The sequence below is a fragment of the Octodon degus genome, unplaced genomic scaffold (assembly GCF_000260255.1).
Source record: "Octodon degus isolate 3935 unplaced genomic scaffold, OctDeg1.0 scaffold00080, whole genome shotgun sequence".
NCBI classification, from domain to species: Eukaryota; Metazoa; Chordata; class Mammalia; order Rodentia; family Octodontidae; genus Octodon; species Octodon degus.
The window spans coordinates 2110430-2137112 of NW_004524656.1; the positions used below are offsets into that span (position 1 = coordinate 2110430).

The 26683-nt window shown below is 45.8% G+C and overlaps 1 protein-coding gene across 4 annotated transcripts in view; it reads right to left on the minus strand.

The window, feature by feature from the left end:
* Positions 1–624: 624 nt before the first annotated feature.
* Ubash3b (ubiquitin associated and SH3 domain containing B) overlaps positions 625–26683 on the minus strand; it is a 153181-nt gene continuing 127122 nt past the window's right edge. For 3 of the 4 annotated variants that reach the window (XM_023721121.1, XM_023721119.1, XM_023721120.1), the window contains exons 6-14: positions 24657–24865; positions 20447–20579; positions 18735–18855; positions 17339–17461; positions 15889–15993; positions 13435–13579; positions 9296–9402; positions 7505–7614; positions 625–5208 (exon numbers count right to left, since the gene is read on the minus strand). In XM_023721121.1, the coding sequence (XP_023576889.1) occupies positions 5071–5208; positions 7505–7614; positions 9296–9402; positions 13435–13579; positions 15889–15993; positions 17339–17461; positions 18735–18855; positions 20447–20579; positions 24657–24865 (1191 nt within the window). In that variant the 3' untranslated portion in view covers positions 625–5070. The remainder of the gene's footprint in view (positions 5209–7504; positions 7615–9295; positions 9403–13434; positions 13580–15888; positions 15994–17338; positions 17462–18734; positions 18856–20446; positions 20580–24656; positions 24866–26683) is intronic. The other variant, XM_004636398.2, reaches the window with a different exon arrangement.

Here is a 26683-nt window from a genome sequence, read left to right on the forward strand (position 1 = left end):
GAAAAAAAGGAAAAAAGGGTTTATTCAAAGGTAGCTTCTAGGAGACAGAGGATGCATCATCACCCATAGCCATCTCCTCCTCTTCTGCAGGTTTGGTAGACTCTGTCCCAACCAGAACCGCCAGGGGGCAACTCGAATGAGAGAGAGTGACCAGGTTTGTCTCATCCCTTCTCAGACCTGGCTCTCTCCTTCCTCCCTGCCATGGAACCGAAACCAGACCAGATCTCCAGGTGCCAGCGTCCACGCCTTCTGCCTATGCATCTGGGCTGCGGGGAGGTGGGGGTGGCAGTGTATGCCCGGGGTCTGCAGAGGCCTGGAGAGCCTACTTGTCTCTGAAGAAAAAAAACAAAATCTAACCTTTAAAAGTTCTACTTTGTGGTATGGGTTACAGAAGGAAAGTTACTTTGTGTCATCAACGGTTTGCAAATGGGAAAAAGTGAAAGCATTTTAGAGCTTGCTTCCTCAGTCGCGGGTGGGTTTTCACCTCTGAGAGCCACACAGTTTCTGAGTCCCACACAGTTGCTGAGCATCCTCTGCCTTCTCAGGTAGTCGCAAGCATCTTTCAGGCCAGCTGAGAGAAGAATCATATTTTAATGGACACTTCCAAAATCAAAATGACCACAGTTAACATCTGAGAACACGATAGCAGCAGACACCGCCCAGGGTTTAATATGTGATTGCTCTGGATCAACCGAGGACACCAGTTCTCTTTATTAAATCACCTAGGGACCACTTGCGTGGTGACCGGCCTGGGGTGCAGCGGGCTGGTTACAATGGTGCCACGGTTCTATCAGGGGACAAGCTCTAGGCCAGGAAAGCACAAATGGCACAGGGAATGTACAAGGAATCTGATAATACAGACAGGTGTGGTCTTCCTTTTGGTGAATACAAACTATTTTTCAAATAAATACACTGGAATCACATAGAAAAAAATGATACAATAGTCCTATAAATGAGAAACCATATGCCTCCCCCACATAGCAGGTTTAGAATGGTCTATGCATAACAAAAAGCTTTGGGGTAGCATCCCCACCTGACTGGCAATTGACAAAAAACATTACACATTTTTCATTATACATATGTGTCCTGTATAGAGTCCATAATTAGCTGAACAGCTGCAGAATTCTGATTTTTGTTGTTGTTGTTGTTGTTATGGCAACTAAGTAATACTGGGTAAAATATTTGTAAGAATTGATTGTCTATTAAGTTTGACTATTCATCACTATAATCGTAAGCCTACATACACCAAACCTAATGTTACATGTATTTAAAAATCAAGTTATTTCCTCTGCAATGTGAGGCAATCTTTTTCCCCTTCCCTTAAATTTTCAGTATATTAGCTAGTCACTTTCCTAGGAAAATTCAATCTGTTAAAGTATCAAAGAGAAGCAAATCCAATTTTAATCCTATGTTTAAAAAATGCAGTGCATCTGCCAACACTGCCAGCATGCTTCTGTCACCTCTGGAAAGTCAACATTAATCCAAATTGATGTTGAGGCACTTCTTCCTCCTCTGTCCCTCACCCTTTTCTCCATCAGTCTCATCCCTCCCTCACGACAGCCTCCTCAAACCATAGCCTGTTCCTTCTCACTTGCAGGCTGGATTATAATTTAAATGCAAATCACCAGAGCCTCATCAGCTAACTTCGCGGTGCCGATTCAGTGCAGTAGACTGCACTAAAGCCTGTGAAAATTAAACGGAGGTTCATCTGTATTCTAACACATGCACGACTCAGTGGATTCAAAAGAGCAATTCATCACCGCTTTTAGATTTAAACACTGGTGGGGGAGTGCCTCGCTACCACACAGGGAAGCCTTTCTACAAAGGCAACAGATAGGGACTTCTCTTCTTGCTGCTGTTCAATGCCTTCTCAACGACACTAGGTAATTGAAATAGGAGACTTCATTTTAATACGAATACAGCTAGTTGAGTGGAAAAGAAACATCTATGGCAATGCTACACACAATGGGACAGTCTATGTGCGTCCCAGACATGGCTGACGAGAAAATGATCAACGATGATTTATCAACCTGATATTCCAGAAGGCATTTATTCATTTATTTTGCAAAAGTCATCTTTCAAATATAAGATTACTTTAAAATAAGTCTTTGGTTAAAGTATAATTTAAAAAAAAAGTAGAAACTCCTCTAAGCCTTTCACTACAGGGTGAAAAATACCCCCCTCTTTCAGCCATCAGATGGCCATTTAATCAGCCATTCAGATTCTCTGAATCTAAATGTAGTGGGAAACACTGTCACCTCAGCTCCTATCAGGGAGGCTTCTGGTGCCCAGAAAATGATGGGGAGCAGAGCCTGGGAAAATGAAACCCTCAGCCCATGCATTAAAATGCGCCTTTTATTCTGGTCCACAAGGAACCAATGTGGCATTTTAAGATCACAGAAAGCCAAGCTCTACCTATAGCTAGCACTCGGACTTTAGCACACTGATGTAGCACACTTGTAGGAGCACACTGAGATTTGCAATCCTAGACCAAGCCCTTTAGCTAATTTATTTCCACTAGCTTATTTCCAACAGCTTTTTAACTTCAAAAACAATCCTTTATATAAGAAATCATTTGATCCTTTTCTGGTAATTCTTTCCCTCATTTCTTTTCTATCCTTCCTCCATGTATCACAGGTTTTAATCAACATCAGCCTCAGGTCAGAAAAAGCACACCTTAACTTCAGGTTATAATGTCAATCTAAAATTTTTATAAGAACGTGAAATTTGGAAAAACAGTTGTCTCTTTTATTACACATAGATTCAACATGATTTATCATTTCTTGGTTGGAGTCCAACTTTAGTTTTTTAAGTAGTTAAGTGTGAAATAAGATTTCAATGTGAATTCAAATTACTCAGCCATTTTGATAAGCAATCTAGTTGATTACAGCAGAGGAATATAATTTTTCTTATATTCAAGGTTTTCCACCCAAATTATTCAGAAAATTGTTTCAGACCCATTCTTCCTTTGGCTTCTGTAGATTGTTGCCTAAGGCTACCTGATACTGGACTAAGGACAATGGGATGAAGCTCTGTCATCCAACTGATTCTCAGGACATCATAGGACATCCTGAAGAAAGATGGATGGGGTAACACATTTTCAACTCTATTTTATAAAAGTACAGACATTGTCCAGAACACACTCCTACAGTTTTCAGGAAATTTGATATGAAGTGTTCAAGTATTATTCTAAGCATTCAAAACCCATGAGAACTTGTGGTGAGTCTATAAACATTATAGATATGATTAAACAGTGGACCCACTTCTTTATCAATACCAGCAGAACGAGTGGCAGGGGCAGTAACCTCATGAAGTTAGCTGAAATGTGAGTTGTACGAACTTTAGTGGGAGAATTTCCACCCTAGACCCTGCAAGGTTCAAACACAGAATCCTGTCAGCACAGAGTGATTTCTATGGTCAGAAGCCAGAGCAATATGGTGCAATGCGAGGAGAAACCACAGTTTGTTTCTTAAAATGGAAATTTCATATCATATTTCTCTAGGTGTCTTTAAAACATATAATCATAATCCTTTTGCTAACATATGTAGCAAATCACCTTTCACTTCTTTTTTTCCAGCAGTTGTCTAATTTCAATTTCAAATACCAGTACAGGTCTATTTTTATAAACATATGTCTGGGTTTTACAATTTATTCAATGTGGCTACAGCTCATATAGATTTGTCAAATACTAATATTTCGTTTAAATGGTTGGGGTTTTGCAATGTACACACATTCCACATGGTGAACTCTAGCCTACCAGACCACCGTCTGCGGCTCTAATAATAGTCAGCTACTTACACAATTAAATAGACATTAATAACTGATGTTTTGGTTTGATTGTCATTTATTTTTCTTTTAAATAAACTCCCTCTAAATACAGGAAGTATCTGTAGTGAGAAACCAGGCTATGGTCCTCCAGCTTCCCTCAAGTAGCCCTACCTCCTATAGATTTTAAATCATCAGAGAAAGACAAACAGGAAGAGGACAGCCCAAGGAGTAGCGCAGTCATGACTGCCACCAGTTACATTACTTCCCTGACTTCGTTCTACATCTGGGTACCATGGGTGCAGCCTCGGACATTGTTTGGCTGGTGCGTACTGGGCAGCACCATAACCGGGCCCTTGCTGTGGTCTGTCACAACGTCCACGGTGTCGGAATGAGCTTCCTGCAGATCCACATGATGCACTCAACACACATCCTTTCAAAATGACCTCCTTAGCTAGTTACCACTGTCAGAGTCTGGGGGCAAAGACAAGCCAATCTTGGGGACTTAGAAGTGCTCGGCTCATCAGGCTGCAGCGCAGGTAACCCCAGTGTACTTTATATTTTGCAAGTTCTCTGCACCTAGCTTGAATATGCCTCACATTTATCTGATCTTCCTCTTGAGAACCTAAAAGTGCTTTGGAGAAGTGCTTTCTCTCACCATTTCATGGATAGAAGTAGGAAGCCCTCCACCCCCACCCCTGCGAGAAAATGAGAAAATACCAGGGCAAATACTACACTCCTTCAGCGGGTGTCTGGGAGTCAGCAATGCTAATGGACCAAGTCTACTGAGGGTAGATCTGGAGGTGTAACCTAAGGACAACTCTCAGTGGGGCATGTTTTCTAGTAACCTTAGCAGGATTTGTCAGCTTAGTTTTGACTAAATTGAAAATGGAGCTCGGCAGAATGTCCATCCCATCCCCAGACTGCCTTCTGGACACGTTCCTCCTTCCCACATCCCTCCTGGGAGGGGGCAGTAGCTCCGGTAGGGAGAAGCAAAGCGCCTTAGCTACCCACACCCTGAACAAGGATGAAGCTGGGCCTCTGCTGCAGCGGGAGCAGGTTCAGGAAGCTGATTCTCCAAGGCCTTGATAGCTAAGCAAGAGTCCCAAGAGGATGCATTTTTCTGCCCCCGAATCATGTCTTTTGCTCATTTTTGTAGTCTCAAAGTCAGAAGAACCTTAAGCATGAAAGGAAGTGTGTTAAATTTGAGCTGCCCACTTAGAACGCTGTGCAGAGTTTTCCACTGTTACTGAATACCCAGCAGATCCTTCTCCAAAAGAATGTTCCCTCTCAGCCCTCGTGGGCTTACTCTTGCAGCAGTGTTTCCCTCCAGTTGAAGCCCCCAGTGGGTCCGTGGGTAAGGGGAAGGATGGGTGGGTCTGTCAGCTGCCATATTCCAGTTTCTCCTAATTCTTCACAGGAACAAAAGCCCAGGTATGGGATCTGCAGCAAGAGCAGTGAGCAAGGGGGAAAGAGAAAACAGTGTTAGTACCTTACCTTTCAACCCTAAATAGAAGGGTATTCAGGTGTCCTTGGTATGATGGGAATTAGTTATTCCCATTATAATGAATGGGCATTCAGAGGCTATGCAGAGATACACCTCCTTCAAAAGCCAATAAATGGCACTGGATGTGGTGGCACATGCCTGTAATCTGTGAACTTGGGAGACCGAGGCAGAAGGAGGATCAATGTGAATTTGAGACTAGCCTGGGCTACAAAGTGAGCTCAAGGCCAGCCTGAGCTACATAGTGAAACTCTGTCTCAAAAAGACCAAAAAAAAAAAAAGCCAGTAAATGACACAAAATGGATAGAACTAATAAATGGGGAAAAGAGTACTTGTACTTGTCACGACTAGTGTTCAGATGTCTCCCCTAAGCCTACCGTGGTCACAGGTGGGGCGTTTTCAGAGGTGCCTGGATCTACAGCAGTTGATGCTGGGATTGATTCACGGTGTAATGCTAGGCTCAAGGGCACTAGGATTAAGGGTACAAGAACCACCGCCCAAGCAGGCTGGATAAAAAATGAGGGGCAGATGCAGAAGTGGTCATCCCTTGCTTGCTTGCTTGCTTGCTTGCCTCCGCTGTTTTCTGCTTGCCATGAACCGGATTTCCTCTGCCACGCCACCCTGCCTTGGAGCCAGCTAATCCTGAACTGAAATATCTAGAAACTATGTGCTAAATGAACTGTTCTTCACTTAACTCATGGGTGTGGCAATGAGAAAAGTAACTAAGACAGTACTGCAAGAGGATTCGCCAGAAGGATCTATCAAAAGTGAGTGCCCTATTATAAGTGTTGTTGTTTTTTTTTTAAAATAGATTGCTGCTTAGCCAGGTGGGGAGAAAGAGAACAAAGTTATATATATAGCGTGCCCCTTATCCATGGGCATGTTCCAAGATCCCAGTGGATGCCCCAAACCTCAGTCAGTTCTGACCCCTATATACAGTTTTTCCTATACATACATATCTATGATAAAGTTTAATTTATAAATTAGGCACAGAAGAGACTAACAGCAATAATATATGAAATAAAGTATAAAAGCATATTCTAGTGAAAGTTATGTGAACGTGGTCACTGTAATAAAAGTAACATGAGCGTGGTCTTTCCTTTTCTCTTATTGTAGAGTGCGTCCTATGTTTTGGCGTCTTAGTTGGCCACGGGGAACCGAAACCTCAGCAAACACACTCTGAGCTGAGTGGGGGCTACCAGAAAGCTAAAGACATAGGAGTTAACCCCTGATTGCATGTCAGGTTAAAAAGGCCCCTCACGTATTTCTGAAATGACACCCGGGCACAATGGGAAAGAAGATTCAATTTTTAAAAAACTAGGAGCCGGGGAGATAGCTCAGTAGAATAAGTGCTTGCCTGACAAGCGCAGGGTCCTGAGTTCAATCCCCGGTACCGCAAAAAAAGGAAGAAAAAAACCCAAAAATAACTTGTCCCACCTTTGCTTCATCTTTTCCCAGGAAGTGCGTGGTTCATAGGTATCTGTGACATTCAAACTTGAAGCTGTGCCTTTGCTAATTTGACAATTTCTTTTTTACTTGACAATTTCAAAACTTACTTTCCTGTTAGGTGTCCAAAGACATCAATGAACAAGACAGAAATCCCTGCCCTCTGGCAGTTTGCAGATTACTGGGAACGACAGATGTATAAATAAGTTTTATAGAAATGAGGAAGAGTTTGAACAGGGTGCTCTGGTGGTAGTGAAAAGAAGTGGCAGACTTGCCTGAGGGGGCTGTGGAAGGTAGCTGACCAGAAAAGCTCTTCCACAGGCACAAAAAAACCCCAAACCAAAACAGAACACCAAAAAAACAAAAGTAGGGGCCGCCCCTGGGGTTCTGTCTTGCTGCCTTGCTCCCAGGCTTGCCTTTCAGTGGGATGAGGATCCCTTAATTCCTCGCCTCCCCCACCTGGCCTACTTGTTAGGACCTTGCGTCTAGTTAAGCTTCTGGCCAGAGCTCACGTCCGTTCCTCTACTCCATCGTCCCTCATCGCTCAGAATTCCAAGCTGCTTCCTAAATTTGAGCTCTTACAAGCTGGAACTAGCGCTAACACATCTTTTCCTCTTACACGAAGCCTAATAAAGTGCCATATGCAGAGTCCTACTCAATGTATCTTGGGTAAGTGAAAGTGAATCCCCTTAGCTCAGTGTGAAATGCATGCTTCGAAGAAATTAAGTCAGTCACTGAACCGTTATTAAACTACCAGGCATCTTGGGCCCCGGATGCAAAATGAATTACCTTTCGGACCATTTGCACGAAGTCCTTGGAGTTCTGAGGCGACAGGCCCTGAAGCTGGCAGGTACAGGCCTCGAGGGAGGATGCATGGGCCACAATGAGAATGTTATTTCCTGGGGATGGAAACAAGGAGTGGGAAGACTGTAGCTGGAAAGGCATGTGTGAACTTTGCAAACACTGCCCTGAAAGCTACACATTCTGGGACAAGCATTTTCAAAGACAAGTTGTCCAAGCAATACTGTAAAAATTCTTATCATTAAGGCAGCCTATTTAAAATAAACAAAGATTTTATCTTAAAATAATTATGCCCAACACAAAGAAATGATAAATGTTTATGGAAAGGGAAAAGCTAATTATTCTGCCTGGATAATTACTACTGTATAGACATTAAGATATCACACTGTCCCTCATTAACATGTACAATTAGTACGTATAAAAACATTTTCAAACAGGGACAGAAGCTGTAGCTCAGTAGTAGTGAGCTTGCCTAATACGCATAATGGCCTGGGTTCAATCCTTAGCCTTAGCCCTGGAAAAAAAATTTAGAAAGGAAAAACGAAGAAGAAAAATTATTCTATAGATTCCCAGTGAGCACATCCTTTGTAATTACTGCACACTATGAAAACCAGGAAATGGATGCTGGTATAACCCTGCATCTTATTCAAATCTCTTCTAGGCTCACAAGCCTGAATCTGTGCGTAAGCACACAGCTCCAGGCAGCTCAGTCAAGATGCAGAACTGTCCAACGCCCACAGGGTCCCCAGTGCCAACCTTTCCACTTCGGGCTTAAATACTATTGCCGCATCATGGAGATTGCTGGAAACCTGGCCCAGAGCCCCTGCTGGGGGTCCTCATGACAGGGAGCAGCTCAGGCTGATGACAGGGGGTTGGGAGCCATCTGTCCCCTGTTGCCCATTGCTAACAGTTTCTTGTACATAATTCCAGTCTCTGCCCAGTGTGCACAAATATACTATCCTAACATTTATACTGAGTGGTTAGTCCTACATATCACTAAATATCTGAGCTCAATTTTGAGCAATCACAATAGCAAAGAGATGGGCTGGCCAAATAGCTCAGCGGATTAAAGCACCAGAAAGCAGGTGCAGAGGCTGGGGGTTCGATCCCTGGGCCTGCCGTGCTGGCCCTGCCCCTTAGGGTGTGCTGAGATGGCAACTGAGATTGGGCATGGTGGTGCATGCCTGTAATCCCAGCTCTTGGAAGGATATAAACAGATGGATCGCTACGATTCCAATCTAGTAGTGAGACCCTGAACACCCTGTAGACCTTTCCCTAAAATACAGAAAACAAAACAAAACATAACAAAACAAAAAAACAGTAGCAAAGATACTTGGACCCTATACAGCTTTGCTCTTGGTTGGTGGCAACAGGGACAGTGGGTGTGTTTGCGTGTGGAATCTACTCTCTTGGATCAGTTATAGGCAAGCAGTGTTATTCTAGACAGCTTCTAGAAACTGCATAGGTGATCTGCACAAGGTGCATGAATTCTGGCTACAACACAGAATCTGTATTATTTAATGTAGTAACTAAGTCTGGGGTGTTCCCTGGAATATCTAGCATTTTGGGTACTCAGAGAATGTTATAAATTTAATGTGAAACTATCTAGTAGATAGTTTGGAAATGTATTTTCTTTCCTATAAGCAAGTCTCTGAAAGAAATTTCAAACACCTTGAATAGGCCATTATTAACCATGCTGGATACGTGAGTGCAAGTTTAAATACGCAGCTCAATATAACGTCACCTAAAGAAGAAAGAAAACAAAACAGTATCGCTCACCTTTCCCTTTACACTCGCTTATTATCTCCTTTGTTACTTGGAAACTTCTACTGATGTAAGTGTCGTAGGATTCTGAGACCACTAATTTGCTGATTGGAATGTGAGGTCTGTAACACGAAACAAATGTTAAAACATTTTGATCCTGAGACATTGCGATGAATGTCACTCTGCATCTTCATTTCAGGCGTGTTTAGAGTCCCCCTGTATCTGGGGCCCTAGGAAGGAGAGAGGTGCAGGATTTCTACTACACTGGAGGCCAGAGTGACAAGAGCAGAAATGCAGGCTCCACGTACGGTATGAGGGTGACCTGTCATTCACAGTGTAATTAAGCAGCGTGACTGCTTTTCCTGGGCATTGGTCACTGATGGACTTAGTCACACAGCCAACAGGAAGCAAGGCGGAGATTAGATCTCTTTATCTGATCGCCTGAAATATCTCAGGCCTCCCTTTAGAGGACAATATACGGAGGATCAGTTTTAAAACCACTCCATCTGGTTTGTGCGGTTATGAACTTTCTACCAGCCTTTTTCTTCTTATCTGGAACACAAAACATACAGGAAGTCCTCAGCATAGGAACATTCGAGCAGCGAGCTTTCATGACCGTACGGTGTAAGAGTCACTCTGTCAGACTGGACCAATCAGACCTATGAACCTCACTAGGTCAGAGACTTATTGTACCTGGTACTAGAAACCTAGGGAACGTACAGATGACGAGAACCCAGTTTCTGTGCTGAGAAACTCTCTGATGGATGGACTGGGTGGGAAGGCCACAGACGTAAATGGTAATTGTGACAATTCACAGAGGTATCTGAGAAGGCCATAGCACCCAGTGTGGTAATCAGTCAGCAGTGCTCATGGGGGCTGCTTCCTCTGCTTGCTGTAAGCTCTCTTTACTACTTACAGAGTTCCCTCAGAGGTTCATCTTGTTCTTTGAGAATACTTGTGCCCTTTAAATTTTCTATTTTCTCATTGTGTCTTCTATTACTGGGTGCATGGTTCCAGGGGCAGGTGGTTGGTATGTTGGAAAAGTGAAATTTGCACGCTGTGTCCAGCAGAGTACATTACTACTACTGCTGCTGTTAGTGTTAGTACACCTTTGTGAGTGGTTCCCATGCATCAGACCCCACGCCAGTGCCCCGCCTGCATTCTTTTAGTATAATCTTCCCAGGAACACTTTTGTGAATCCCAAGTTACAGAACTAAGGCTCCAGAAGGCAACAATTGACTTGCTCTCACTGTTAGCAACTCTCACAGCCTAGACTTGAATCTGGGCCTCAGGTCTGGCCGGTGAGTTGATCTTCCATGCTGGAAAGCCTTTGCCAGTGCCCTCATCATGTGGGCTTTCTGTGTTCTTGGCCTTACTGTGCAGAGAAGTGGGACCGTATTGCTCCACATGAAGGAGACCTGCTTTTGTCTAATTTCCCAGCCTTCCTGCTTCTCTTGGGAACAGTTCCTGACCCTTACCCTACCCTGAGGACAGGTAGAGACACAAATCACCACTTGTTAGGGCCAGACCTGTTTGTCCCAAGGCAAATGCTTTCTCTCCCCATTTCTACCTCTCATCCAGTTCCATTACTACCTGTATCACCTGGTCTCCATGGAGCTGCCACACCGAGCCCGCCACACACTGAGAGGCAAGACCACTTTGGATGTGTGATTCATGGGCTCATTTCAAGGGCAAGACCACATTGTGACAGATAGGCTTTATGTCAATGCAGAACAAGATGGCTGCTGGGATCTAGCTCCTCCTGAGCAGTTCTTGCTTCAGCCTTTCCCAGCACCTTGAAGTTGAACCTATGAAGGGCTGGAGTCTGCTCAGTTCTGAAGGACATGGGACAGCTAGCTGCACCCGCACGGTACTGTACTGTCCACGAGTCAGGTGGGCTTCCAGCCGCCACCAGATCTGGTACTCGGTGCTCCAGGTTCTCAGGTGGTGCCTACAGAAAATCCCTCCTCCTTGTCTACTCCCCAGCCCCTACCTGCTCTGGTGCAAGCTTGTGGCTTGAGCCTGACTCAAAGCTTGATCTGTTGCCCTCCAGTGCTCTACATTGAGGCCCTCTCTCAGTTCCTTTTTTCCAACTGTCAGGACCCAGTTCCTCGTCTAAAGCCCGGCCACATTGGTGTGCACTTTGGTTTTCCTGTCTTGCCACCCAGCTAGCCTCCCAGAACAGAGGCCTCCATCTACGTGCAGCCTCTAGGCTACTCTCATGCCTCCTGTCCATGTGCTTGGATATGAGTCACCAGTCTGATAAGTTTCCCTAACCAGACTTCTGGGCCCCGTCCCTCCTGTTCTCTGCTGGGCCTGACTGCAAGATGACAGGGACCTTTGGAGAGCATGCCTGACTCTCGCCACCTGGCTCTCGGAGCCTGCGTCTCCTCTCATCACCATGTGCCTCTATCATTTGGGCATGACAAAAGGCCTGCTCACTTGGCATCATTAACTTCAGGCGATGTTTCAGCCTAGGGCCGTTTCTCTCACATGCTTTTAACTTGGGCCTTCTCAACTGATTTGTAGAATTAGAGGCTTCATCTTTCTGGCCCCATCCCAAACTCAACAGGGTTGAATTAAATTTTGATTTGCTGAAGAGAAGACAGAAGTATGGGGCGAGAACCATGCCTTGATCCCCACTCCCCAGCACGCAGCCTTCGGATCGCCCTGGGCTGGGGGACGTGGGCTGTGTGCACCTGGATCTGGGTCTGTGTGGGCATGGGCAGGCTCAGTGAGAACCAGCCCAGGGAGCTCCACAGTCCAGCTTGGAAAGCGCTGCTGAGTCATTGATGGGAAATCAGACACATTCACGGTCAGCCTAAGCCGTCTGGATGCAGAGGCACGGAAGTCACTTCACCCATGTTGGCCGTAACTCGAGCTCTCTGCGGGCCAGGGGGAGGATGCCTGTTGGCCTGCAAACAACTCATTCCTATCCACCCTGCCCCCCAAGAGCAGGAAAACAGTGGCCAGAGATCAAAATGTGAAGCCTATGAGTAGGGGGCCTGACCGACAGATTCAATTTTATCCTCAAGTACTGCAGATTCCTTTAAGGCAAGAAGAAGTAATGCATGATAAAGTAATCAGATTATCTGAAGGTGCATCTGCAGGGCAGGAAAATGAGTACGGTGGAAAAGAGACATCCTCTCCTCCATAGCCAGAACCTCTTGTGGCTGCAATGGGGGCTCGGGTGAGTATGTGAAATGACAGATCTCTCAAAGAAAACAGCTCTGCTTATTTTGGTCACTTGTCCCAAAGTCTACTCTAAGAAGCATCAGTTGAATTTCCCACTATATGGCATGGACTGTCGGTCCTTTCGCAGAGATTTTACAGATGCTAAGTGAATGTTTGAAAGTTAATGTAATAGCACTATTGTCAATTAATTCTTAATTACGTACATGTGTCTTATGAACCTGTTCACAATCTGCACTTTAAAAATAAATGCTAGCATAGACAGGTTACTAATCTAAGGGGAAAATCAACAGAAAAGGATTGAAGATGACTGTAAAGCATATTACACAATACTTGAGAAGCAGAAATTGATCAATAAATGCTGGCTGTCATCAGTATTACTTTCTTATGTGGTCATTAATGTATAACTTTAGCTGATTCCCTTGAACTCATATATATATATATGGCTTGCTGGGCCAGTGATGTAACCCCCTGGGACACCATTACAAAGACCTGGTTTCCATCCTTAGTACCACAAAAAAATTCTTATAATGTGGCCTTTTTAGCATTCCAGGATTTTATAGCAATAGTAGACGAGCAGAGGATAGAAAACTAAAAATGCTTGGGAAAATTAAAAGTGGAAATCCAAGGTAAGACATGGTCACCTCCCTCATCTCCTGAGCTTCCAGGCTACATTATCTTCAGCTAATGTGTGTTCTGGGATGCCAAATGGTTCTGCTAGTAGGCTGAAATAGGCACAGTGAAGTCAGGAAATCCAACACAGGAGTGGGTTGGAATAGAAGGTGCAAGTCAGACCAGTGGTAAATACAAAGGCATGCTGGCTTTTTTTTTTTTTTGGCTCCAGAAACCATCGTCTGACGTCTATCCCTACTGCCCAGGCTCATAGGCTGGCTGGCTGTCCCTTCATCTGCTCTACATCCTGGCCTAGTGACAATGTGGGGAGCAACAGTTTCAGGCATTACCTGTAGGTTGTATCAACACTCAGGTTGGCTGCAGCTAAGTCTGACGGAGGTATCCACGCAGGTAATGTGTTCCCAGCAACCCACTTTGTCCACTCAAATAAACCAGGCTCCACACGAATCTTTAAGTGATTCTCTTGTTGTAAACCTTAGGGGTAAAATAAAATGAAATGAAGATGAAAGAAATGCCATTATGTTCTCAGTGGAAAAATAAATCACAGGCCAAGCTACTATCAAAATTGTAAGTCCGTTATTCTTCTTCCTACTAAATGCTATGCACAGCTGAAAGAAAGTGGGAAGCAAGAGAATTTGGACAAGGCTTGTAATTTTTATATTTTACTAACACATGAGTTTAACATTCAGGCTTCAATTTTGGAATAGATGATAGCTGTAAGTCATGTTTTATTTGAGGTGGAAAAAAGCAAAGAGTCATCGATAACTTACTCAATTTTTCGTGACTATGATTTCTCTTTCTAAAGCAAATTCCACAACTGTCTTACCAAAACACTTAGCTAGCCTCCTAGCCCCCATGACGGCACCATAGCTTTAATCATATTTAAATAGCATGCAAACTATTTATTTTCTGTATCCATAAACCTAATGTTTTTATGGGCTGGTGCAGAAGTTCTGTGTTTTATTGGATGGTGATTACTCTCAGCATATAAACTGTCCCTTTATATTAGCTTAGTTTTTTTTTTTAATATTGTATTTAGTTTAGTTTCTCTGCACAAATTTAATACAGAAATGCTGTAGGGAAAGGAAGGTTTACTTAAAGTTAACGATTAGAAGACACATAGATAGCAACAAGTTTTTACTGATGTGGCTGTTTATGGCTTTTATGTTGTCCCACTCAACTCTTTTTATCCCCAGTTTTTCTTCTTTTCTTTTTCTTTCTTCTCTTTTTAAAATTTGGTACAGGGTCTCACTACCCAGTTCAGACTGGTGGTGATCCTCCTGTCTCAGCCTCCCTGGCGCTGGGATTACAGGTGTGCACCACCATGCTTGGACTTGGTGGCCCACACGGTGCACCTGGGGTTCCAGGTCTGACATGGCATTGTGGTGCAGGGTATCGAACCCTGGTCCCTGCACTTGCTTAAGCAGGTGCTTAGTCTGCTGAGCTATCTCGCTGGCCTTATCCCCAGTTTTTCTTCCAATGAAATAAGAGTGGAAGCCAGGCATGGTGGTGCACACCTGTAATCCCAGCACTCAGGAGGCTGAGGCAAGAGGATTGCCATAACTTCAAAACCAGCCTGGCCTACATAGTGATTTCAGGGGCAGCCTGAACTATACAGCAAGACTCTGTCTCAGAAAACTAAAACCAAATCGACAAAAAAATGAGAATGGAGATCTTTGTACTGCACAGTTGTATGGGTTTTAGGGTAAAAGCTGAGCACTGCTTTTAAAGTCTTTCTTATTGACTAAAGAAACAAGGACAATCAAGATTTGAGATTCCCAGCAGCACCACTGAGGCTGCAAACAACTGGAGAACAAGAGGTTAAAGCTGGGTGAAAAACTGTTGGGCTATTCAAGTACAAAAGAAAGGGTCAAACAAACCACAAAGGATCTACAAATTTCAGTACAGGGTTTCAGGATAAATCCTGAGGGGATTTGACTGGCCTTGGCAGATACAAAAGTTACTTTTCTTGTTACATAGGTCTTGCTTTATCTTGGTCTTAACCATCCAGCAGAAAAGTATAAAAATGAGATATAAAAAGTAAAGCCATATCAATATGCTGAGCTGTAAAAGGCTCAAGTCAACAGCTTCTGACATTGCCAGTCCTGTGGATAACCCACTACTATTATGGTCTACTGGACTATATTGGATTATTTTGCTGAATTCATGCACTTACAATATTTAAATGGCAATGGAATATCCGTCTCTGACAAAACTAAACAAACAAAAAAAGGGGATACAAATGAAGGACCATTTTGTATCTGTATATACAAAATAGGATAGATATACAGCTACTTTCTCTTAATTCAATGAGAAGAAAGATTTGTAGTAATAGTGTTTGGACAGGATATCATGTCTGCATCTTGTACTATGAATAACCACTAAGAAGACAACAATATGCAATATATTAATTATTGACACTGTCCTACTAATTGGTTTTGAAACTGTCTCATTGCTATTTGTTTCTCAATAAAATTTTTTTAAAAAGTCAAAAACAAAAACAAAAAAATGGGTCACCGCTCCATAAGCTCTAAATGATTTGCAAACCTACAGTCATTCAAGGGAGCTTTCAGTTCTCAGGAAAAACATTACTGCATGCTTCTTTTATCTGGCTTACGCTGTCAGAGCATGAATGTGCGACTGGAACCAAATCAGTGTTCTTGTGAAAGAATCCTTACTCACAAGTCCAGGTCAGTTTACAACTGGAGAATCCCTGAGCCCTGAGATGATCAAGTGTCTAGAGATGAGGGACTAACGGGCTTCTGTCTACCTGGGAAACTCACCTTTCAAGATGTTCTGTGCTGTCTGAACGCAGCGCAGGGATGGGGAGCAGTAGATGTGATCGATGACAGTATTACTTTCTGACAAGGCTTCACCTGTGAGGAAAACTGAGGAGACTCAGCCTGTTGGACTTACTTGGACTCAGCTCGACCCCCAGTGCAATGTGCCTCCCATAGATCCAGTGAACCCCTCTGTCCTAGTGCGGGTCCTCACAGACCCAGTAGCGTCAGCCTTGTTTCTAGCAAATCCACTCACCAGAGGAGGCCAAGAAGCAGGCCCCTTCTTATCTTATTTTTCTCATTCTTTCTCCTTGGTGGCTACAAGTGGCAAAATGTGCCCTTAAGGGACATATAGAAACTGGATAATGCCCTGACTTCAAACAGAACAATATTCTAATCTCTGTATTTTGAGGAAAAGAAAATTAGATCTAGCTTTAATTTCATTCTGTGTTAACCAAAATCTCACCTGGTCATATATATGTATTTTTGTACCAGGGATCAAACTTAGGACCTTGTGTTTTCCAGGTAGGCACTTATGCCACTGAGCCATCTCCCCAGCCTCAACTGATCATAGTCTTGGATGCCAGAGACAAATCCTGACATCTGATACCTTAATGCTTGCTTCGTAGAATCCACTTGTTTTCCTACGTGGTAAATCTGTCCTTCAATATGGTGGCTATGGTCTTTTGCAAACTTGCCTGTACTCGTCTTGCCAGTCTATGCCTTGTGGGTCTCCCCATTTATGCTCTAGAAACAAGACAGCGTGTTTTCCCAGCCACCTTGATGCTGTTCATATTGTTTTTCTCCTAAGAACACCCTTCTCTTCCTCTTGTGCATTCTTCTAGCTCACCTCTCTTTTCCTCTTCTTTGTCTTCCCTTTTTGGGCTTTTGTGCTCCCATCTATTCTGTGCATAGTCGTATTATTCAGTGTACCGGACAGTAGGCTATTTATCCACATGTGAGTTTGTTTCTCACAAACTCACACGTGGGCCCTCAAACCCCAGTCCAGGGACCTGTGTAAAGCAAGCTGCTGAGCAGCATGAGGCATTCTCTCTGCCTGGCTGATATAGATCAGGGCTGCAAAGAGCTGAGCGTCTTCAAGCATTAGCCAGCCTCCATGAATTCAGCAGGTTCTGGGCTCCTTCCTCCCACCCTTGCTCTTCTTAGGGCTGTGTTTCGGGTGCTACGGTCAGAAGCTGACCTGTCACTTACTCCAGTGTTATAATCTTCCCTAGCATACTTCTGAGCAAGCACTACACTGTGTTCATTTTGTAAACCCAGCCCATGCCTGGAACTTAATGGTTGTGTAATACATCCCTTCTGACCTGAAGAAATACATCTAGCTCTGCTGGAAAATTATGGAAGGTCCCTGGAAGCGTCCTGACACACCCACGGCACCAATCCTTGGAAGAAGGAGCCAGGAAACCCTGCTCAGTCACTCTGGAGCGCGTACCCACTAGTCTGGCTTGCATGCACCCGAACACGGTGATGGGAGCATCTTTCTCATAATCCCGGAAGCCACCACTCCGCTGAGGTAAGCTGTGAGGCATGTTCAGGTTGGTGCGAATGTAGCGGCCTGGAAGGAAAACAGTTGGACAGGAGCTGCGTAAGCTTCTTGCTCTTGGGATTTGCTCTGTTGGCTCTGACACCCTTCCCCTTCCCTCCTGACTGAGAGACTGAATTGCACTCTTTGGAGCTAATGTAAAATATTGAATCTGACACATTTTATTCAGTAGACTGGTGTGGAATCTACTTTCCTGCTCTGCTGACAGAAGTGATAAGAGATAGTTTCTGAGTGAAAATAACAACCAGACACTCTAATCCAGGTGGCATTTTCTGACGCCTGTCTTACAAAGCTCCTGATATGAAAAGGGAACCAGATGAGCCAGGGTGGGGATTTAATGGAGGGAATTCTGGCTGTGGGACTGTGACCAATCCTGGACACAGACTTTGCCATATGACCACAGGCAAGACATTTCTTTGGCCTCTTGTGCCTCAGCTTGTACAGTGGGGATACGAACACTTAGCTCTTCCCTCAGATCCAAGACAATCAGGAAAGATTCAACCTATCAGAGGCATTTTCTAACAGTATTCAGACTCATACATGAGTCCAGGTAGGTAAATATAGCTTGCCTATGCCCCCTAGAGGCCATAATTGGTATACCAGTTCATGAGGTCTACCAAAGACAGCACGATAGTTCCTTTCACAGGCAGAATGTGTGCTCCAGGACGCTTAGTGGATGTCCGAACCAAGATACTACTACTGAAAATTGTACATAGACTGTGTGCATTTCTACACAAGCGTAATTATGATAGAATTTAGTTCCTAAATTATGCACAGTGAGAAGTCAATAATAAAAGAACAATGATAATATACTTCAATGAAACTTATGTAAAGGTAGTCTTTCTCATTAAATATCTTAATGTACTGCGCTCACCCTTCCTGTGAAGATGTGGAAGGGTATAATGTCTCTGTGGTGAGGTGAGTCATGTTAGGCTACTATATAAGGGTGACTTGAACATGAGCACTGAGATGTGGTGAGAGTAGAGTTGATAACCAAGATGGACTGCAGGTGACCGGCAGGTGGGTAGTACACACACACACACACACATACACACACACACACACACACACACACACACACACAGTGGGAAAAGTTGGCTCACCTAGGCTGGCAGAAGTGGGATGGTGTGAGATTTTACCACACTACTTCAGTCAGAGTCCAATTTAAAACTTATGAATCATTTGTTTTTGAATATTTCCACTAAGTATTTTCAGACTGTGATGACCATGGACAACTGGAACTGCACTGAATAAACCCATGGATCAGGGACCTGACAGTGCTTACCTTTGGCATCAAAGCACTGAGACAGCCAGTACTTCCCAAAAACAACATCCATCCTCTCTCCATGCCGACACACAAAGAGGCAGCGCTTCTGAGGGCCCGGCTGGCTGTTGACTCTCAGAGGCTGTAGAGGAAGAAGAGTGAATCCCGAGGAGGCACAAAGCTCAGTAGACATCACCCCAGGTTTTGCCAAGGTGTGGCTTTAAAAAGTCCCAGAGAACCTTAGATTTTGGCTGGCTGTTTTAAAATAACGACTTTGAAGACCGATACTAAGACCTCAGAATTCATTCTGAGGCTCAAATGAGATACACTGCGGGTGTTTCATCAAATAAGAAGGGCTATGCAATGGTACACTCCTATGATTCCACCTTCTTAGGAACCGGAGGCAGAAAGATTGCAAGTTTGAGGCCGGCTGGACAACTCAGTGAGACCCAAAATATAAATAAAAATGGACTGAGGATCTAGCGCGTATCAAGTTCTGGGTTCAACTTCTGGAAAAAAAAAAAAAAGTGTGTGTGTGGGCGTTGTGTCCTGGAAGCGGTGTTATGGCTGCCGTGGCTTTCAGCAGGAGTAGCCTTTTGCCACTGCTAAAACACAAAGGCCAAGTGAGTTGCAGCTCAGAGACAAAACTAGCCATGAATGTAGGCCTCCAGTGGGACTGCGTTCTCTCCCAAAGGCATGCTTCATCAGCTTCTTCAGGGCCAAGGACTTCTACTGTCACAAATCCGTCTCATCTCTAAAATGAGGCGGTGACCTAAGGACATTTCAGTCCCACGGAAGGAACGAATTATCACCACACCAGTAGCTCTTTTACGTCTAGCGCCGTCTGCTCCAGCTCCAGCTGCGAAGCCTGCCTCCCTATTCTAATCACCATGTGGGCTGCGCTGCCTGACTACAGCGGCGTTGATGTTCCCAGAAATGGTTTCGGGAGGACAATAGCTTCTCCTCAATGATAAAATAGGCAAGTCTAGTCAAAGGCAGGCCCACCTGCGTTTGGGTTCTGTGACTGCTGGTGGAACCTTATGGATGTTTTGGTCCCTTCTTAACAATAGTCAGTCAGCTCTTTCCTTGGTGAGAGTCGGCCTCCTTAGTGCTCCCAGGTCCACGGCAGCCAGCCGTTTCTATCAGCTTCTAGTTGCTCGGATAAGGTTAATGCATGTGTTGTGGGAAAGGGCTTCTCTTTCTTCTTTCCTACCCTTCCCTGACTCACACTCTGGGCTCCATCCCCAGTGTTCTATGCTTTCCACCCTCACCACACTTGAACATTCTGCCTGCCTCTGTCCATACTGCTAAACAACTCCTGCTCTCTACTCTCTTCCCGGACCTCTCTCGGAAAAGTAATGTATCACGCACTTACTCATGTGCTGTTGTGCTAGGAGCCTTACTTTATTATTTTCTTTAATCTTCACAACAATGTACAAAGCAGAGAGAGCGATGGGCACCATTCCTACACTAGAGAGCAAGATCTCCCTCCTCTGTGGAGCAACCTTCCTCCTAGCTCAGACTCAAATGCTGGTGGTCACTGTTCACGCAGCTCACTTGGCTCTTCCTAGCCTTGAAGCAGATTTTCTATAATCGTGTGTATTGTATTCTCAAGAGACCAGAGACCCTGGGCGGGGGGCAGCAGGGCAACGTCAACACTTAATAAATTGCTTCTCAGTGTGTCCTGATGTCCTGATTGGATGTGAGCGTGTGACCGCAGTCATCAGTCTCACCTGCATGGGCTGGCAGATGATGGTCAGGGGCGTCGTCTCTCCAAGTCCCTGGTCCTCATAGTGCCGCCTCTCTAACACCCCATCACCAAACGTGAGCGAGCTGGATGATGCCGTATTTAAGATGGAGTACGAACTGCGGAAGAAGGTGAAGGAACTGTTAACTGCTTAGGCCAGGAGTCACCCACGCTCCACACCAGTGAGAAGGAGCAGGAGGTGCTCCCCCGGTAGCACAGCACTGGGGTGGACTGAGCAGAGTGCACCCATCCCGGCGGAGGGGGGAAAATCTTGTTTTATACCGAACATCTTGTTTTATTATCCTGCGGCTAATAAGGAGGAGGAAGTGGACTTCTGCACTGAAAACAGATGCTTTTGCTCCTGCGGATAGGGCTGGGATCCAATGATTTTGTCCTTATTAGGATGTCACAGGCAGGGCTGGCACCAAGGACATGTGAAAAAATAATAAAGTGTCAATCATGTACCACTGTTTTCAGCTATTTTTATGGTTCAAATGAAATAAACAATTCCCTTTGCCTTTAATCTTTTCCATGGTAATTTCCATCTGACAAGAAGAATAAGAATTTTTTTTAAAAACTCTTTCATCGTGCTGCCCTTGGGTCTCGCTAAATTGCCCAAGCTGTGTTAAACTGTTGGTTCCTGGTTGCAAGTACCGTGCCCAGATCGTTTTGATTTTTTTGAGACAGGATTTCACTACAGAGTCCAGATTGACCTTGAACTCTGGGTCTTCCTGGCTCAACCTCCACAGAGGCTGGGCCTCCAGCATCGTCCTACCATGCTGGTTAGAATTTTATTTTTGAAAATAACTTTGTGCATCTCCCAGGAATGTTAACCTAACTGGTTTTCAGTAGATTTTCTTTTCAAAGAATTATGAGTTTTATCTTCTTTGCTCTCAGAAGTACCTACTCATATCTTTTCTTTAATGACAAATGATAAACTCGTTCTGCTAATAAGTGAAATCCTCAGAGGCCTTGTATCCTGAAAAACTGATTTTCAGCCTTGTGCATATTAGAACCTTTAAACACTACTTCTGGCTGGAAACTACTCCTCACAGAGGTGTGTGGGGTGTAACTAGAGCCGCCAGTGTCATATAGCTGTGTTACTAAGTTTGTCGTGCAGTCAAATGCAACCTGTTGGGAGCAAAATTAAGTAACTGCAGCCCAAGGAATTCTCATGCCATTCATACAGTCTGACAGAGCAGCACTTCTCCTTTAGTTTACACTGTTACCCTCCAGAACATTGGCATTACAGAGAATTCAGTTTCCTGTCTGCTTCATCAGAGCTTCCGGGCCCAGAAATGCCTGGTTCTCAAGAACTGGCTGACATCCTGCATGTATAGGCCTCTATTGTCTTTATTAGAGCTGAGAAGACGCTGATAGGATAGCTTCTCTTCCCCCTTCCGCTCATTTGGCAAAGAGAACATCAGCCTCCTCTTCTCCTGTCATTTGAATCAACGGATCCCGCTGAGACAGCCTGTGTATGTGTGTGTGTGTGTGTGTGTGTGTGTGTGTGTGTGTGTTTCCAGAAGACAATAACGGGTGCTATATATTGAGAGCAGGGTAGGGAGGAAGCCAGGCTGACACCCAGAACCTCTTCTCAAGCACTTTGGAGGTGCTGGCTCCTTCCTATGGTATGGAAGGCCCTTGGCAGGCCTGAAGTGCAGTCACTCACTTTAGGGGATGCAGTGGGGCTCCATGAGCTGCCCAGGGGTGCTCTGAGTCCAGGGAGCAGTGGGAGGTACCCAGAGGGCTGAGAGACACAGGGTGCGAGGGCCACGTAGCATGCTGTAGGGTCCCCTCTGCATGCTCCCAGCGAGTCTGGCCAGGACTTTGGCCCTGGGCTCCACCTGCTCTGGTCTGTCGCTGATTAGGACGTAAGGAGGGTGGCCTCACAGTGAGCCAGGCACTGCTCCTCAAGGCATTTCCACCTCGGCTCAAACAGAGAATGGCTTTGTGGAAGAGACGTTTGATTTGGTGAGAATGGAAGTGAGGACTGGTAAACCCGAGACATAAAAAAGGAGTGCTCAGAATGTTAATAGCTACTGTACATTTGGCGCTGTTGTATACCTGACATGGCTCCATGAAAAGCTAAGCCCTATGAGGTAAATGCAAAACTTACCTCCACTTTACAGTGAACAAAAAGAGGCTGAGAGAGGTGGTGTAATCCGGCCACAGCCACATAGCTGGCAAATGGGAGAGCTGGGATTTGAATATAAGAGTATTGGTTAAAATTCTTTTTTTTTTGAGACAAGGTTTCTCTTTGTGGTTCAGGCTGGCCTGGAAATCATGGTGGTCCTCCTGCCTCAGCCTCCCAGAAGCTGGGATCACAGGCATGCACTATCACATTGGCTAATACTCAGATTCTTAATTGAAATGTCCCGAGGTATGGTGCTGGTATTTCCCCACACTAGCAGTGTTGGCTGTCGATGCTGGTGGTTGGATTTCAAATGTCATTTCGTAGAAACACTGCTAACCTCTCAAAATAAAAGTAGGTGACACGCAGACTGTGTGACCTGCTCACTGAAGTCACGTGGGCTCAGCCCGAGCTCTACGTCAGGGACAGGTGGTGCGGGAACAGTGTTCTCTGTTCCAGCCTGCAGCCCATGGGGGGGGGACAGGAGAGCTGGGGTGGGCTTCCTCAGACCACCCATTTTTCAGCTCTCAGCTTATCCATCCTTACTGCCCTTGTCATTTAACAATGTGCACACATTCTGAGAAGGAGCGTACTCAAGTCAGCTGGTTACCATGTCACCAAACGGTACACCTTTACATGCATGCCATCACTGTCTGAAACATCACAGGGGGCGTCCGACTGTGTTTGCTAATTTTTTTTTAATTTAATGTATTTGGTTGTTACAGGATCTCACTACGCAGCTCGGACTCATCCTCCTGTTTTCAGCCTCCCCAGCGCAGGGATTATTACGGGTGTGCACCACTAGGCCCAGACTCTGTGGCTGGGTCAGTCCGCCCTGGGGGTGGCGGCATGTGGCGCTGGGGATCATGGAACCATGGTCCCTGCCCTTGCCTAAGCTTGCCTAAGCAGGCGTTTTAGTCTGCTGAGCTATCTCGCCGGTCCCTCTACTTGTTCTTATATAGGTAAAATGATACATTGGAAATTCAACTTCTTCATTTTGAACCACTTCTGAAAAAGCACTTGACAGGGTACACGAGGCGGCTCTGAGCCTCTGATGGGGCTGGCTGCCTGCTAGGATGGGGAGGGGCATGCAGCGGGTTATTCAGGAGGAAAACATTCCTTTCCGGCTTTGGGCCCCTGCTTTGCCTGCTTGCTGCCCACCAGGGCAGGGCCTTCTTTTCGCTTTTATCTCCAGGCAGAACACCTGCAGAGACTGCCCCTCTCCATGTCACTCTCCTGGTCACAATGGCAGTGTCAGCCACCACACAGCTGCTGCCCAGGGATTCTGCCTCCGTCGTGTTGCCACATGACAAAAACAAGAGGGAGGAAAAACAACCCAGCACACATCCCCTGGCTGGCTGCCCATGCATGCCAGGGAAGGGCTGGCTCTGAGTTGCGGGCATTAAGAAACGGGAGGTGCTTTCGTTCTTATTTTAATCTAGCATGACAGAGCCGGCCAAGCCACACAGACTGCTCTGAAGGAAGAGCATGCACAGACCGGGAACCAAGCAGCAGTGAGGGGCGGATGGGAAGTTGTTGCTCTAGGGAAGAATGGAGGTAGCGTGCCCTGGTGCTGTTCTGGCAGCTGCCTGTTAGCTCAGATACAGTGCCTGGTGGCTTGGCACGTGTGTGTCCAATCTGAGGACCAGCTCAAGGTGGCCCTGAAGGTAGGGCATCCTGCACCCAAGGTTAGAGATCCTGAGCCTGGCCTGTCTCCCACACTGGGAATCTCCCTGGCTGCTCTGCGACAAAATCCATCCAGAGTGATGACCCAGGGCAAGGTGGACAGAGGCCTTCAAGCAGTGAAGACCCAGCACTGAGGAGTCACCACCCATCAGCCAGAGAACCGGGCCCCTGGGCAGCTTTAGAGTAGGCTCCGATCAGGAAGAGGGGCAGGGCACTACCCTCTTTTACCAGGTCTGAGGCAGCTTCCTGCCCATGGGCTCCACTTCCTGTTACCCCACCCCGCCGTCCATGACTGAGTTCATTTCTCACCACCTCCTGAAGTCCGCCCCAGCCATGCGCTGTCGGCCGTGGTGGGCCAAGGCCGGAGCCTCCTTACCCGTGAAAGATCCAGGTGCTGCACTCGTCAGCCTTGGTGATGTAGTTCTCGGGCAGGAGTCCGGAGCAGCCAGTGGTCAGAGAGGTGCCATAGATCCAGCCCTCGCTGGTGCTGGTCTGCTCCATGGGAGACATGAAGATGAAGTCCCCCGGGACCAGCTCCAGCTCGTCATCGTTCTGCGGGGTGTAGGGGTAGATCACCTGCAACGTCTGGAAAAGGAAGAGAGGGCGCGTGAGCCCGGCCGTTCTCACAGGCCTCGAGGGTGAGAATCCCAGAGACGGTACACGGCGTCAGATGGAGGTCGGCAGGCCCGGAGTAGATCCCGATGTCTATGAGAAAGTCTCAGGGGCCGGGGAGATGGCTCAGTGGAATAAGCGCTTTCCTGGCAAGCGTAAGGGCCTGAGTTCAATCCCTGGTTCCGCAAAAAAAAAAAAAAAAAAAAAAAAAGTCTTTCATTTCTCATCAGGGTTTTGTGGGTATGGCCCTGGGACTCCCGGCTACTTTCCTCCCAATGTGTTTTCACTTCCCGGCGGGATTCAGAGATGAGTTTCGCCATCTCATTTGGAAGCTGAAAGCCTGTGGAGTCCACTGTTATCTAGAAGGAGTTTCCGCAGCCTGTCTGCGCTGGGCAGGGCAGCAGGTGGAAGGTGCCGCTAGGGGCGAGTGAGTCTTCATGTGGGGCTCACAGATGGGCCAGGTCGGGGTTATTCCTATAGGAGAGGCTTGGGAATGTAGAAGTCCCTGTTCTTTGTACTTCAGCAACTTAAACAATGAATTTTCCTTAAAGCTGCAGTTTTACTAAAGGCCTGGAAGAAAATCCTTTTTCACAGACAGTGGCGCATGGGTCTCCTCCAAGCCTTCATCTAGGGCAGATGGTGAGCACACCTTCCTTCTTTGAGCTCAGAAAAGCCCCCAGGGCCAACCTCAAGCCTGGCCACTTGGCTGATTTATTCTACTCTTGGGGTAGGGAGCTGTCTTTCCTGCTGAATGTAAACATCATAGGCCTAAATACACTGTAGAAGAGATTTATTTTCTCATTTCTTAAAAATTCGCATCAGAAGACTTCAAAAGAGGAAAATATTTCCTATCATCTTAGTTTTGCAAGGGCCACAAATATGGAGGATGTTTTCCTAGCTTTTCTACTTTGCCAAAGCTGTTCATGGGCTAAATATTCTGGCTCTCATCCCTGGTATTTGAACTTTTTTTAATCCATGGAATAATACCTGGTCTATAAAAATTATTATTATTATTGTATTTAGGGGAGGGTCTACAGGGTGTTCAGGGTCTCACCACTAGATCGGACTCAGTGATCCACCTGTTTACAGCCTCTCAAGAGCTGGGATTACAGGTGTGTGCCACCACACCCAGTCTCAATAGCCATCTCAGTGTGCCCCAGGGGTGGGGCTGGAATGGCAGGCCCGGGGACTGAACCCCCGGCCCCTGTGCCTGCTTGCAAGTGCTTTAATCCACTGAGCTATTTGGCTGGCTCTCTGGTCTATAAAAATTAAATGACACAATATAAGACAATGCCTTGGGACAGAGCCCAGCGCACGGAAGAGTGTACACATTTCTGCTGAAGCATGATGCTTGCTCACGCAAGTAATATTTATCCTTGCAGCCACCTGGGCCACTTGCTGGCCTCACAGGGACCCACCAGAACACGTGCCGAAGAAGGCCACAGAAAGCACCAGAGTACGTGGTTTATCTCAGAGGAGGGGGTCGGCAGGTTCTGAGCCCACGTGCACCACTGGCTGCAGTGCAGCGTGCCGGCCTCTCTGCCCCTTCCTGCCTTCATGCCCCATTCTTTCAGGGCTGGACCTGCCTGTTCTGGTCACCTCTGTTCTCCTGCTCCTCTGCCTTGTACACATGGAAGCTGCTTTCCCAGGAAACCAGGAAAGTTTCTATAGGGCTCATTTGTTTTAAAAGTACAAAACAAATCCATAAAACATCACCTAAATCTCAAAGCTGGGAATGTGATGATTTGTAACAAGCAACATTCCTTTTCCTCGATCAGGGTGGAGTGAGGC